This window comes from Zootoca vivipara, chromosome 16 (assembly GCF_963506605.1).
Source record: "Zootoca vivipara chromosome 16, rZooViv1.1, whole genome shotgun sequence".
Classification (NCBI taxonomy): domain Eukaryota; kingdom Metazoa; phylum Chordata; class Lepidosauria; order Squamata; family Lacertidae; genus Zootoca; species Zootoca vivipara.
The window spans coordinates 5912079-5927036 of NC_083291.1; the positions used below are offsets into that span (position 1 = coordinate 5912079).

A 14958-nucleotide genomic window follows, 5' to 3' on the forward strand; every position below is an offset into this window, starting at 1 on the left:
TACTGGCTAATAGATTCAACTACTGCCTTCTCTTCTCCACCATTAGCCTCTTCATCACTGTCGGAGTCACCTTCATTCTCACCTTGAAATACAACGTCAATGTGAGATGCTATACAGTGTGGCAGTATTTTTCTGCCTCATTAATACATGCATCAGTAAATACTGTTATGACTGTCAAATGAAGAGACACAGCCCACCTGCTTGACTAAGGTACTCAACACAAACCATTTGGAGCTGTAGTCTGTGAGGCAGACAGTGGCGTGAGTTTTGAAGATGGCTGGCAATAAGGAATCATAGCACGTCCCAAGGCTATATTGTTTGGAGAGCCAGGGGCGAGGGGAGATAGGATGCTTCAATGACCAGCAATAAGTGGCTGGCTGCTTCTCTGCACCTCCATGCTTAACTTGGTAGCTTTGCAAGCAAACAACTATTACAAACACAGAGCAAGTCTTCAGAACTTCCACCACAAGGAAAAAGAATCCATGTAAAAGGTTTCCCCGGAACATTTCTGTCACTCAGGTAAGAGAAAAAAATGCCACCCAGCCCAATAGTCTTTGCCAAAGGAATAACATAAAATTAACCCTATCTTCTTTTACAGCACATCCATTTATATTAAACTATTGTAGTAGTATTTGTACAGAAAACAGGTATTCCTTTTTCTTATGCAAACACACACACACACACACACACACACACACACACACACACACGTAATACAGGCCACAAAGTCTGTTCAAGGACCTGTTCTCATAATACAGCTCTGAGTAGTCTATAGATAGAACATATATTCAGCAAGACATTTAAAAGTGTTGGGCAACTTCTGTAACAGAAGTTCAGCACTAAAGCTAAAAAGGGTAACTAACAAGGAGGAGTTAAAACTATTTTAAAAAATTAAGCACAATCATACATTGCTCATTAATGTAGATAACTAATGGAAATCTTATAAGGGCTGGTTTTCCAGTCCTCAGAGCAAAAAGGAAATCCTAATATAACCACAAGTAGATCTCTTGTGAGCAGCTCCTCTGAACGTTGCAGCCATTAATTTTAAGACTCTATAACAGGGTTCCAAGTCATGACTGCCCTCATTTGCTCAAAGCTTCTCTTCCAATCTATCTTCTAGACAATTGCCATGCTTCTCTGCTACATACAGCATACAATCAAGCATCCATGTACTTGGTGTTTTTTAGGAGATCCAATATGATACAGTAGTGCCTACCTTCAAGAATTCTCAATAACTTCTTCTCAGACAGGAGCTCCAACTGTTCAAGACAAAGCCTTTTGATTTCTTCTATTGAACAGCCCTACCGAAAGAGGGGGGGGGGGAAGACTGTTATAAACGGTGCTTGCAACTAGCCAGATGCCACACGCATTTTGCACCTGACTATTGGCCACTTGCGACCAAGTGAAGATTGGCAACTGCAATCCTGGTTTAAGGTACCATTTGGCACCTAGCTTTTATATCTGAGTTTCTAGCACTAGTTATACACCACGGCTAGACTCAACTAGTTGAGGTAGCAAGGAGCCAACAGGAGGAGTCCTACTAGCACAGTAGGGCTTCCTCCCATGTGCCCCATCCCCTACCCCAATTGTCTCTGGAAGAGTTGGGGAAACTTCCAAAATGAGAGGAGGTTGGGGAAGAGGGGAGACCACTCCGTTCAGTGGCAGGTGATCTATTTAGCGCTTGTTTGAATTTCACATATATATATACAGTGGTGCCTCGCTAGACGAATTTAATTCGTTCCACGGGTCTTTTCTTATAACGAAAAGTTCGTCTAGCGAATCCCATAGGAATGCATTGAATTTTTTTTTGCCCATAGGAACGCATTAATTGAATTTCAATGCATTCCTATGGGAAACCGCGATTCGCTAGACGAATTTTTCGTAAAACGAATTCGTCTAGCGAAGCTACCTCCACTAGAAAAAACCTTTCGTTAAGCGGAAATTTCATTAAGCAGGGCATTCGTTAAGCGAGGCACCACTGTATCTCACAACAGTATATATATCACGACAACATACAATCTGGACACTAAACCCAAACTTAAAATATATGATCTGAATTAGAAATTTTATTAAGACGGTTTTGCAAAAAGACAATGTTAAGGAAGTAGCAAAGTATGCCAGATCTGAACCCTGGCTTTCTTCCTAGGTTTCCCAAGGCAGGCATTGCAGCCAGTTGTACCTCTCTTCTGAAGGAAGGCATTCTAATCCAGCAGAGGCGTATGCTGGCAGAAAGGGTAGCCCCCTGTGCACATACCCCAATCTGCTCAAGAGCGCGGGGGGACCCTTTGAACAGTGTGGCAAGCGCAGCAGGGGATTGCAGGAGAAAGGAGGAAACTGCAAAAATTACCTCTCCCCTCTTTTTCACCTCATGGACGTTTCTGCTGGATCAAACAGCCTTCTGTCAGTGGAGGTCATACAATTAAATACAACCCAAGGGCACTTTTCAAATTCCCTAATGCTGGCAGTTGGATATGGATTATTCCAGCCACTGTTTCTCATTAGTATTGCTTGAGAAAAAAAGAAGAAGAAATACAACTTTCTGAAAAATATCACTCTCACCCTAAAAAGGCTTTCGGTATTGTCACAGTGGCCGGAGTGGACTACTTCAGAGTAACGACGCTACGCAGCTCTGCATTTTATTCTTTTATTGGTGCTGCGTATTTACAGTGCTCAAGTCATTGCTATTTACACGGAGCGATGTTGTCAGTCGGTTTCAGAACCTCCTAATGGCTTTTGGCGCGTCTTTCTCCAACACAAAAGCTTTGGCAGACCCATCCTCTTGCCCCTCCTCTTCCTGCGTAATTCTGGAGTTGGAGGGATGGGTCTTCCCCCCTTGCTTGCCCCTTCCTGTCCCACCTGGGACCCTGGCTCCTCTACCTTGCCTGAGCCTCGGACACGACTTCCTGCTTCCCCACTGGAATCGGAACTCTCCCTGCTTTCCCCTTTGCTCGGGGACGGGCTTGAACTCAGGAGGGGAGGGACTTCGCGATATCCCCTGTCCCTCACATCCACCCCCCTCCCAAGCTCTCCTTCACCCCTCCCCAGGCCCCCCCCATGTGTCGGTGACGACTGGAAGCCTAAGAACTCAGTGCTCTCCGAGCCCGTTGGTGTGAATACCTCCCCCCAGTCCTGCGAGCCCCCCCCTTCCGCCTGGGCGGACGGGAATCCCAAAAAGTCCGTGGCGTCAGAGCTGGTGGGGGTAAAAACGTTCTGCCAATCTGCTCCTTCCTCTGACTGGGTGGATCTCGGTGACACCCATACCTCATCCTCTGGTTCCTCAAACTCCGCTTCGCTGAAGACCTCCTGCAGGTCCCAGTACTGCTTGGGTATTGCCTCACCCCCTTTGACATGCATGGTGGCCACCGTGGCTATCGGAGGCCCCTCCCCTGGTTGGTGCTGCATGCAATGTTCCAGACAAAAGTCTGACCCAAACGTGATGCACCTCTGGTGCCAACTGATGGAGGGGTCGTGGCGCGCCAGCCAGCTCATGCCCAAGACGATGGGGGGGTCTGAGATGGTGGTGACGTTGAACGCCAGTGTCTCTGAGTGCCTTCCCACCGTCATTCTCATGGGGGGGGTTTGATGTGTGATGGCCCCTCCCAGCAGCTCCCTGCCGTCAATGGTTGCTACGTGCAGAGGAAAATCCAACTGCAAAAGCTGGATTTGGTGCTCTTCTGCAAAGCTTCTCGAGAAGAAGTTGGCGGACGCCCCACTGTCAATTAAGGCGAGGACCGTCAGGGGATAGCCATTTGGGAGCGTTAGCGTCACTTCTAGAACCACTCCTGCTCTGGGAGGGGTGGGCTGGCTCTGCACCTCTCTGTGCGGGTGGGCGGGCTGGGGCTGTTGTCTGCTGACTGTGCCTGGCTGCTGCCCCTTGTCTCCTGCAGCCAGGCTTTCCCGTTTCCCTGCTGTGGTGCTGCGTCAGTGGGGGAGGGCACCACCGTTCCCGCCTTTCCTTGCCACTCCCTGCGATGTGGGCAGTCTCTGACGAGATGCTGGGGTGAGTTGCAGAGAAAGCAATTCCCGCCCCTTCCCTCCTTGCGTCTTGGCGCCGCTGGGGTTTGAAAAGCCCGCGCGCGCGCGCTATCAATCTGCATGGGCTCCTGGTCCTGGCTGGCTCCAGGCGTGGCCTGAAAGGGTTGTTGAGGGAGTGGCTTCTCCTGCGACCGTGGGAACCAAGCCCGCTTTGCGCGCGTCGCTTGCTTGTCGTTCCACCGGGATTCCTGCCTCACCCCCACCGCCAGAGCTGCTTTGCTCAGCTGATCCATAGTACTGGGCTTTGGACCTCTCGAGAGTTCATCCTTCACCTCCTCGCTCAAACCCAAGTAAAACGCAGCTTGCATGGGAGGCGAATCCAAAACCCACCCCAGTCTGTGCACCAGCATGGTGAATTTCGCCCAATATGCGCGAACTGTCATATTTCCTTGGCGTAAATTATGCAGTTCCTCCTTAGTCTGGTCCAAATGACTATCGGACGAATACATCGTCCTCAAACCTTCTAGAAATTGTTGGACATTTTTCATGCAAGGATTCTTGGTTGCGATTAATGGTCTTAGCCACTCCCTGGCTGCTCCGGTGAGATGTTCCACAATAAACGCTACTCTGTGCTCATCATCGGGGAACTCATTCTGGTGCAGCTCAAGAGCATACACGATCTCAGTCTCAAAGCCCTGAAACTCCTTCGGGTCTCCATTGAACTTGCTTACAAGGGTCCCTGCTCTCCTTCCTGGCAGCACTTGGACTTGGGGAGCCCCTCCCGCCTTGTTTTTCTCTGCATCCAGCTTGTTTTGGAGGTCTACCGCCACCGCCCTTAAATGCTGCTCTTTTTCCTGGAGCTCTCTCACCTGTTCCGCAAGTTGTAGCCGGTCGTCCTGGACCTTCTTAGTCTCCTCTTTAGCTGCCTTCAATTCTCCCTGCGCCTGCAGCGACAGCTGTTGCAGTTCTAGCTGGGCTTGCTCAGCGATCTGCCGCCACTTCTCCGCCTCGGACACGCTCATCCCGGCAACTCCGAAGTAGCCCAAAAATGATTAGGAGGTTGCTGTCACAGTGGCCGGAGTGGACTACTTCAGAGTAACGACGCTACGCAGCTCTGCATTTTATTCTTTTATTGGTGCTGCGTATTTACAGTGCTCAAGTCATTGCTATTTACACGGAGCGATGTTGTCAGTCGGTTTCAGAACCTCCTAATGGCTTTTGGCGCGTCTTTCTCCAACACAAAAGCTTTGGCAGACCCATCCTCTTGCCCCTCCTCTTCCTGCGTAATTCTGGAGTTGGAGGGATGGGTCTTCCCCCCTTGCTTGCCCCTTCCTGTCCCACCTGGGACCCTGGCTCCTCTACCTTGCCTGAGCCTCGGACACGACTTCCTGCTTCCCCACTGGAATCGGAACTCTCCCTGCTTTCCCCTTTGCTCGGGGACGGGCTTGAACTCAGGAGGGGAGGGACTTCGCGATATCCCCTGTCCCTCACAGGTATCTATGTTTTCACTCCTGGTAGGTAACTGTGTTAAGTCTGGTGCAGCAAAAGAACAGTCTTGTGCCACAAGACTCTTAAACCTTTAATACATTCTTTTTCATAATAATCATTCAGAAGACTTCTTGTTTGTACTTTACACTTAACTGAGAATTTTAGTGGACCAGCCCATGAAGCATTATACAGGTAGTTTAAGCCTTAATTATGAGAAACAGGGCTAATGCAGATATAATGTAACAAGTGTTATGAGGCACCAGCCTTGGAAACACACTTTCCTGTCTACCCCTTCCTGGAATTAAATTTTATCATTTGCCAGCATCAAATTAACTGTGATTAAGGCTAATCAAGGTTTCCCTTAACCTAAGATTTAAACCCACTTCAAACTCTTGTATGATTTATTAAAATGTGCTTCCATTTTCTTTTTCTTTGAAGAGTTAAGTGAAGAGAAAATAAAATTCAACCAATAAGTTTTGTTGATATTCCTGAGAAGATCTGAGAAGTTACAACAATGGAGTACTCGGTTCCTTCCCCGATGCAGGCTGGCTTTTGCAAGAAGCATAGCATTGCAGATCAATGTTCTGTTTTGAATTACCTTATCCAGCTGTTAGTGGCCCCTCAAAAAAGCAGTATGTTACATTTATTAATCCCTCATTTGCCTTTGACTCCATGGATCGGCATCATCAATAAGAGGAGTAGCTAATTTTTTGCAGGCCAAGGAACATATTGACTTATGACCAACCTTCTCAGGTCTGCAGCACAAAAGTGGGCACAGCCAACAGGTTGATATTTTCTACCATGAGACACATGATGTTTTTCTGCTAGAGATGCCTAAATGGACTTTGGACATGTAAAGAATTCCAAGTCTTCATTCTGGTACATTAAAATTGCATCTGATCACAAAAAGTCTTATTTTCCTGCAGGAATTAATCCTCCCACCCATAGACATGCATTTACCCAGTTCAGATTTTGAACTATGCCCACAGAACAGCTGACCAGTAAATTATTTAATAAGCCAACATATGACCATCTTTGTGTATGTTGATCAGACCAGATCAAAGACATTGTGTGTTGTATTTTTATTGCCCCCTTATACAATCCACCTAGGAAGATTCCTCTATTCATTCGAAGTTTTTTTTTTAAAGAAGGTCAATCAGATTATTTCAAAAACATAGGGCTGCAAGCTGATGTACACAACTTTGTAATCTAAAGGATAACACTCTCACCACCTGCACATGTAGAGCTATGGGCTACGTTATATATCCAAAGCAGTGTTGACTCTGCCAAGGAGATTTTTAAAAATCTAAATCTAATCTGGGGAGTGTTATAATTTTAAGTTTCAATAATTTGCAGTTCTAAAATTTGAAATGTTTAAACTTATCTTGAATTGTCTTTGTGTGTGTGTGTGTGTGTGTGATTTATATTGTAATAGACACTGGCTACATACAACAAAAAACTGACTGAGGCAAGTGCTTTAGCATTTCCAGCGATTCCCATCTTCTCGAACTCCTTGCCTGATGGAGTAAAGATTCTACATAATCCCATATCTATGGTAAACTTGTAAACAGCCACTTGTCTGATGACTTCCAAGCAGGCTGAGAAGTTCATACAAATTTCTCTTCACAGGCTTTTTAGGCCATGAACATGGGAGCACGGGAGAACAAGGACTAACTGAAACATTTGGGAGGTAGCAACATTTCCAAGGCTGCTCTACCAGGACCAGCCCACCCATGAGGCAAGGTGAGGCAACTGCCTCAGGTGGTAGCAGACCCCCCCCCCCCAAGTGTCCCTATTTTCCAGGGCCAGTCCCAGATTTAGAGAAGCCTCCCTGGTTTCTGATTTGATTTGTCCTGTTTTCCCTTGGGACATTCCTATTTTCATCGGAGAAATGTCGGAAGGTATTGGAGTTATGCAAACCGGAGCCAAGGAGATATACATACACCCTTGGAAGGCATCTAAAGGCAACCCTGTATAGGGAAGTTTTTTTTTAATGTTTAATGTTTTATATGTGTTGGAAGCCACCCAGAGCGGCTGGGGCATCCCAGTCAGATGGATGGGGTATAAATAAATTGATATTAATATCAATAGGACACCCCTGTTTTCACTTGAGAAATGTTGAGAGGGTATGTGGTAGGGGGCAGAAGATCTAGCTTCCAAGCAATGCACGGCCTGCTGCCGCAGTAACAGCAATGGCTGTGGCACATTCCTTGGAGGCCGGATCTGCTCTCTCCCCTGTAGCCCTGCTATGCCACTTATACAGCAGCCTCTCTGCCCTGGAGAGGTGGGGGCGCCGTTTTGTAGTTTTCCTCAGGTGCCAAAATGTATTAGGCCAGACCTGGTGTCTGCAGTAGAAGAGGAGCTCAGTGTTGCTGGCAGGCAAAGTGTTGCTATGGAATCTGCTCTGCAGCCCTAGGGATGAACTACAAGAAAAGCAGCATGGTTAAGGGAGCATTTCTGTTCCCAGTCCAAATTTTACAAAATCTTTTTCTCCAGGAATGTTGAGACAAGATTAGTATATCATAAAAATGAACATACGTGCTTTTCTTGCCAACTGGAGCATTCTATGATATTCTTATAAATAGCCAGAATACCTATTGTGTGGTTTTTACTTTATTTTTAAATCCTGCCTGCCCCCAATTTCAAGTTGCTTTATTTTCAAGCAAGCATAAGTCTGCTGGGAGTAGTGTTCTTTTTTAATTATAAATTACTTATTTATAAACTGCCAGGCTGCCACACTCATCTCTGATGGTGTTATGTCCAATTAAAGAAAAATTTCAACATCCCTGTGGAAATGCTATAATTATATACTACATTATTCCATATGCCACAGTAATTAAGGTTATTTACATCTGCAGCCTGCTTCATTCCGAGGGCTCTACAACAGCATTTATTAAAACACACACATACACAAATATATAAACTCTGAAAGCCTTTGTAGCAGTCTGATCTCAGTACTGAACTAGCTTATAAGTGCATAGGATACACACTGAATAGAGCTGCAAGTTTTAATTGGAAAGTTAATCAATTACAGCTTAGGTTGATTAATCAGTGCAATACCATTTTAATAGGTAAGAGTACATTCTAATTGGTGGGGTTTTGATGGCACTTGCCCATTTTTAAGGCTATTCAAATTCTCGTGTGCTTGTTTATTACAATGTTTCATAAACTAATGATAGCTGAGACACACTTTCTTAGGGAATGAAAACTTAACCCAAATTAAACACTAATAAGAAGGAGCACTTACCAGTGGAGGAACCCTTGGGCCTCCAGATGTTTTGAGACTACAGTTCCCACCATCCCTGACCACTGGTCCTGCTAGCTAGGGATCATGGGAGTTGTAGGCCAAAAAATCTGGAGGCCCAAGGTTGAGGACCACTGCTCTATGGGAGTCACTTTCTCAGTGTGCCTTCTGGTTGGGAAAATGCAGCCCCTGACTAGTGACTCATGCAGATAATTGATGCGCTACCTCTTCTGTGGCAAGAAGGGCACACAGAAACCTTTCTCTAATGCATTACATAGGGCAAATTAGAAGAGCTCTTGAACAACAGAATTTAGGAATTCCTGAGTTACTAAATTATAAATTATCATACTCCACTTTCAGTTTCTTAGAAAGATACCTACATTAAGTGTTGTTAAACTGCAAATTTATTTAGCAAGAATCAATTAACCAAACCGTTTTTTAAAAAAAGATGAATCAACTAAAAATTATCTAATTAGTTGATAGTCCCAACGTGGAAAGTTGTGCCATTCTGAAACATAAGCTATGGCATTATGCTGGCGAAAGCCGATATTTAAACATGAAATTTGGATATAGGTTCCCTCTTTATGGCAATGTAGTGTGACACATGTATGTATGTATGTATGTATGTATGTGTTTTTTGTTTTTTTGTTTGTTTGTTATTGTATATTCTACCCTTTTCCACCAAAGCTGTTTCCACACCAGCAGATAATAATTATAACTACTATGTGACTTTAAGAATGGGTGCTGATTTTTCTCTTCCCTTCTTATTCCCTTTCCCTTTTGTGTCATGTCTTGTAGATTGTAAGCCTGCAGGCAGGCTTGTTTTCATTGATCTTACATAAACTGTAAGAGCCTGTACATAAACTCCGGGAGCCTGTACAGTTAAAGAGCAGGATAAGAACACCTTCTATAAATATTTAAAATATAAATGCAGGCATGGCTCCTTAAAATGTGAATCTGACTCCTTTATATTTTTAATTTAATCTATGCATGTACAGTCGTACCTTGCTTCTGGAATGCCTTGCGACTCGAATGTTTTGGCTCTCAAATGCCGCAAACCCGGAAGTGGGTGTTCTGGTTTGTGAACAGTTTTAGGAAGCTGGACGTCCGACACGGCTTCCACGGCTTCTGATTGAGTGCAGGTTTTCAAACGTTTTTTGAAGTTGAACGGAATTCCGGAATGGATTCCGTTTGAGAACCAGGTACAACTGTATATACATCCAGTATCATAGCCATAATTAAAGAAAAAGAAAAAATGATCAAGGAAATAACCTTAGAAATGTTCTAATTAAAATTAAGGATTTCAGTGCGTAACCAGAGAATGTCCCATTTCCAATGAAGCACCAAAACCATTCAGAGTTTCCTTACTATCTCAAAAGCTAGCCAATTGCACATGTCAGGGTAATAAATTGATAACAAACATATACGGTTTAATTTCTACTGTACAGATGTCAACAGAAGGATAATGACTATTACACTACGTGCAGCTAAGCTACTGAAACCCCACTTGAATTGAATTTAAGCAACCTCTATGGAGCCAACAGGGCAGCATACCTTTAATTTTTGAAATATTTTTTCAAACTTGATAAAAGAGAATATTTTAACTGTAGAATGAAGAAGCAGGGTTAAATGGTATCAGAGTGGTTATAAATAAATAAAATCCAGAACATGTAGCAAGAGGCTTACGGTAACCTTTGTTATGGAGCATTCAGCTCACTCCCTATTCCTGATAAATGATGAAGCAGTTCAGCTTTCTCCAAAATTTGCCAGAATATGTATATTTCAGTACCTTTAAGACATCAGGCAGCATTTTCTGCACTTTCTTCTCCCCTATGATACAAAAGCACTGCTGAAGCATTTCCTTCTTATCTGCGATGTAGAAACTAACTGGCTTCAATGGCACGCTGAGATCTAATCCACCTTCTTCTAGGTCACTGGGTTCTTCTTCCACATCCTCATTTTCTGGAACTTGTGCAGTACATTTTGTTTCCTAAATGACACAGAAAACTGTTTCACTCATGACCCAACACAAAAAAACTTGCTTGATTATGTAGTAATATCAGCAACTAAGCTTTGACTACAGAAGTAACAGTGCAAGCCATTTCATGTCTACTCAGAAGTAAGTCCCAAAAGGTTAGATGGGTCTTACTCCCAGGATATAGGATATAAGGAGCTTCTTATATAGGCTCCTAATACTGTAGTCTAAAATACAAATGCAATGTTTAAGATGCTCCATAAAGTCGTTCAGTTTTGCATTTTGAAGTTACTTGAAAGATCATATAGTCAGCAAAGACATTTACAGGTGAATGCTGCAAAAGGAAATCCACCGGGATAGTTCTCTCAAAATATTATGCCACCCAGTAAAAGGAACTGAGAATACATTCGGGGGGCGCGGGGGGGGGGGAATGAAACTACGCATTCAAAGAACTTTGGTTACTATCTCTGTTCTTCTCACACCAGCCTTGTAAGGCAGGCCGATACTGTCATCACATTACAGGCAAGAGGTTGAACTCAAGATATAGTAGTCTGCCCTGTGGACACCTTGTGAATTCATGGCTGCGAAATTTGAGTATCTGGCTCATATTTTTAAAGTTGCAATCCTATGCAAACCTACCAGAGAGTAAGCCTTAATTCAAAGTAAACATGCATAAGATTGGTCAGAAAGCTGCTCCATAACACCAGATCATAAGAATGTTCATGTAGCATACAATTAATGTGTTAATAACTTCCTTGCAAAAGGTAGTGATGCCTTCTGGCTTAAAAAAACTTTAAACAAATTCATGATAGGTCTGTCAGTGGCTCTTAATCAGGACAGGTAAAAGCAGAACCATATTGAGAAGTGGACAGTCACGTCTGTGATTAGCAGTTACTGCAGTAAAAAAACAAAACACGAGGATGATTATGCTCCATAGTTAAGCCATCCAGAGTGGCTGGGGAAACCCCCCAGATGGGCGGGGTATAAATAATAATTTAATTATTGTAATTAATAGTTAGTTGGAGACAAAAATCTTAACCTTGCTATGCTGTTAGTCAAATTGATCAAAGCAATTAATAATTTTACCACCACCACTCAAATTTTCAATATAAACGTTTCTGGAAGTTCTTATTTGATTTTTGTAAAGCTTTCCCCCCCCCCATTTTGGGTTTCCACCTTGTGATGTGCTGCAACAGATTCTGTATAAAGCTGGTTTAAAAAGGTAAAGGTAAAGGGACCCCTGACCATTAGGTCCAGTCGTGACCGACTCTGGGGTTGCGCGCTCATCTCGCATTATTGGCCGAGGGAGCCGGCGTATAGATTCCAGGTCATGTGGCCAGCATGACAAAGCCGCTTCTGGCAAACCAGAGCAGCACATGGAAACGCCGTTTACCTTCCTGCTGTAGCGGTTCCTATTTATCTACTTGCATTTTGACGTGCTTTCGAACTGCTAGGTTGGCAGGAGCTGGGACCAAGCAACGGGAGCTCACCCCGTCACAGGGATTCGAACTGCCGACCTTCTGATCAGCAAGCCCTAGGCTCAGTGGTTTAACCACAGCGCTCTGCAACAAAAACTGGGTTGCAAACAAGTAAACGGCAAGAGCTGTTCATAGGAAATGGACACAAGTCCAGGAATATGGGGGGCGTTACTTCAAAATCTCAAAAAGCTGAATCCAAACGTAATTAATTAATTAATATAAAGTGCCATCCACGTAAGCTGCGCTTTACAAATACTGAAAGGTCCACTCCCAAGGCTTTTAGAAAACAAGTGTAAGAAGCGCGCGCGGGCGGGCGCGTGGCCGCCAAGGCAACTTGCGCATGCGCACCAGCAGCCCGGCCCCGCCTTCCCTCAGGCCGGCCCAGGCGGCGGTTACCTCGGCCAGGCCTTGAAGCGACTCGGTGCTCCGACGTTTCCTCTCGCTTCCTCCGCCTCCTTCCTCCAGGCAGCCCAGGCGGGAGCGGTGCCGCTTCTTCTCCTTGGGAAACTTGCGCCCCGTCATGACGGCAACCCGAGACAACCGGCGTCGGCGGCGAGCCTCTCGTCACAGAGCGTCATATATCAAGCGGCGAGACGATGCCTCCGCCCCGCCCGGCGTGTGTCGCGCTTGGACAACGTCACCCATGCCGCCCAGCCAACGTAGAGCTAGTGAAGAAATGTAGAGGGGCTCGTTCGGGAGAGGGTGGAGGTTCCGGGTCCAACTGGTCCGGAGAGGAAGAGGTCGGGGAGAAGGGGAGGCGGAAGGAGCTCGGGCTCCGAATCTTCCTTGATTGCATGTGGGAAAAAAGGAATCCTATATAATAATGTCCATGTTGTCCCTGCGTCCAGATGTCCCGTGTGTCCCTGGGTCACTGCGCATGTGCCCCAGGGATACAGGGATTGGACAGCAGAGACTGCGCGCGCGCACTCTCCCCCCACTCTGCCTCCTCCAACCGCCGCTCCCGCCGGGGTGGAGGCCGGCGAAGGCCTCCTCACAACCCTCCCTGGCCGTGAGGAGCGGCGGTTGGAGGAGGCGGGGGGGGGGGGGAGAGTGCGCGCGTCCTTCCTGTCGGCGGCTGGGGGAGAGGAAGGAAGGAGGAGAAAGCGCCGCTTTCTCCTCCTCCGTTCCTGTCCCCCTGCCGCCGACAGCAAGGACGGGTCCCAGGGTTCGGAGAAGCGCTTCTCCGAACCCTGGGATGTCTGCTTCCTGTCGGCGGCTGCGGGAGAGGAACGGAGAAGGAGAAAGCAGCGCTTTCTCCTCCTCCGTTCCTGTCCCCCTGCCGCCGACAGCAAGGACAGGTCCCAGGGTTCGGAGAAGCGCTGCGCAAGCGCTTCTCCGAACCCCAGGATTCTAGCGCCCGTTATTGAACGGGCTGAAAACCACTAGTAAACGATAAAATGATAAAGGGCAAAATAGGATCCTATAGATTTCAATAAAATAAGATATATGATATAATGTAATATAAATAAAATAAAAATACCCACCTTATTTCATTGGAAAATAGGATCCTATAGATTTCAATAAAATATAATATATAAAATAAAAATACCCGCCTTGTTTCATGTGGAAAATAGGATCCTTTAGATTTCAATAAAATATATAATATAAAATATATAATATAATTCCATTCTGAAGGAAATCAGCCCTGAGTGCTCCCTGGAAGGACAGATCGTGAAGCTGAGGCTCCAATACTTTGGCCACCTCATGAGAAGAGAAGACTCCCTGGAAAAGACCCTGATGTTGGGAAAGATTGAGGGCACAAGGAGAAGGGGACGACAGAGGACGAGATGGTTGGACAGTGTTCTCGAAGCTACAAACATGAGTTTGACCAAACTGTGGGAGGCAGTGGAAGACAGGAGTGCCTGGCGTGCTCTGGTCTATGGGGTCACGAAGAGTCGGACACGACTAAACGACTAAACAACAACAACAATATAATATAAAAATACCCGCCTTGTTTCACGTGGAAAATAGGATCCTTTAGATTTCATTAAAATAAAATATATAATATAATATACCCACTTTGTTTCATGTGGATCATAGGATCCTTTAGATTTCAATAAAATAAAAATATAATAGATATAATAAATAAAATAAAAATACCCATCATATTTCATATGGAAAATTGGATCCTTTAGATTTCTATAAAAGAAAAAGAAAAATACCCGTCCTGCCCATATATCACATGCTCCCATGTTGCAAGCTCCTGCAATACTGCTTAATGCTGCACCCCAGATGGGTTAGGACTCCCAGCCCAAAGTCTTCTGTAAACCCTTCAGGTTGCAGTCAAAATTCAACCTACGCTCGACTCACAATTTCATAGAATCATAGTGTTGGAAGGGACATCTGAGGGTCATCCAGTCCAACCCCCTGCAATGCAGGAATCTCAACTGAAGCACCCAGGGCCCTCCAACCTCTGCTTTGAAACCTCCAAGGAAGGAGAGTCCACAACATCCCTAAAATATCACTGTGTATAGGGTGCCTATATTCCGCATGGACGGGTTGCATTGCAACATGGGCAAATGGCTTGAGATACCTTTTGGGTCCATAAATTACTATATAGCATATATTCAACACACACACACAAAAAAAAAACCAGCGACGATTTGTTGTTGACAAAGGACAGCTGGACATATACCGAGGGCCTCCTCGGTGGTGGCGCCTGCCCTGTGGAACGCCCTCCCGTCAGATGTCAAGGCAATAAGCAACTCTCTTTTAGAAGACATCTGAAGGCAGCCCTGTTTAGGGAAGTTTTTTATGTTTGATGTTTTATCACGTTTTTAATTACAGGTAGGTAGCCG

At 45.2% G+C, this 14958-nt stretch overlaps 1 protein-coding gene across 2 annotated transcripts in view; it reads right to left on the reverse strand.

The window, feature by feature from the left end:
- The window catches only part of CAAP1 (caspase activity and apoptosis inhibitor 1), a 30278-nt gene extending 17300 nt beyond the window's left edge, over nucleotides 1-12978 (reverse strand). Inside the window, exons 1-4 of one of the 2 annotated variants that reach the window (XM_035097470.2) lie at nucleotides 12557-12978; nucleotides 10497-10697; nucleotides 1217-1301; nucleotides 4-82 (exon numbers count right to left, since the gene is read on the reverse strand). In XM_035097470.2, the coding sequence (XP_034953361.2) occupies nucleotides 4-82; nucleotides 1217-1301; nucleotides 10497-10697; nucleotides 12557-12682 (491 nt within the window). In that variant the 5' untranslated portion in view covers nucleotides 12683-12978. Of the gene's footprint in view, nucleotides 1-3; nucleotides 83-1216; nucleotides 1302-10496; nucleotides 10698-11321; nucleotides 12523-12556 lie in introns of those variants that run through there. The other variant, XM_060268723.1, reaches the window with a different exon arrangement.
- Nucleotides 12979-14958: the final 1980 nt, after the last annotated feature.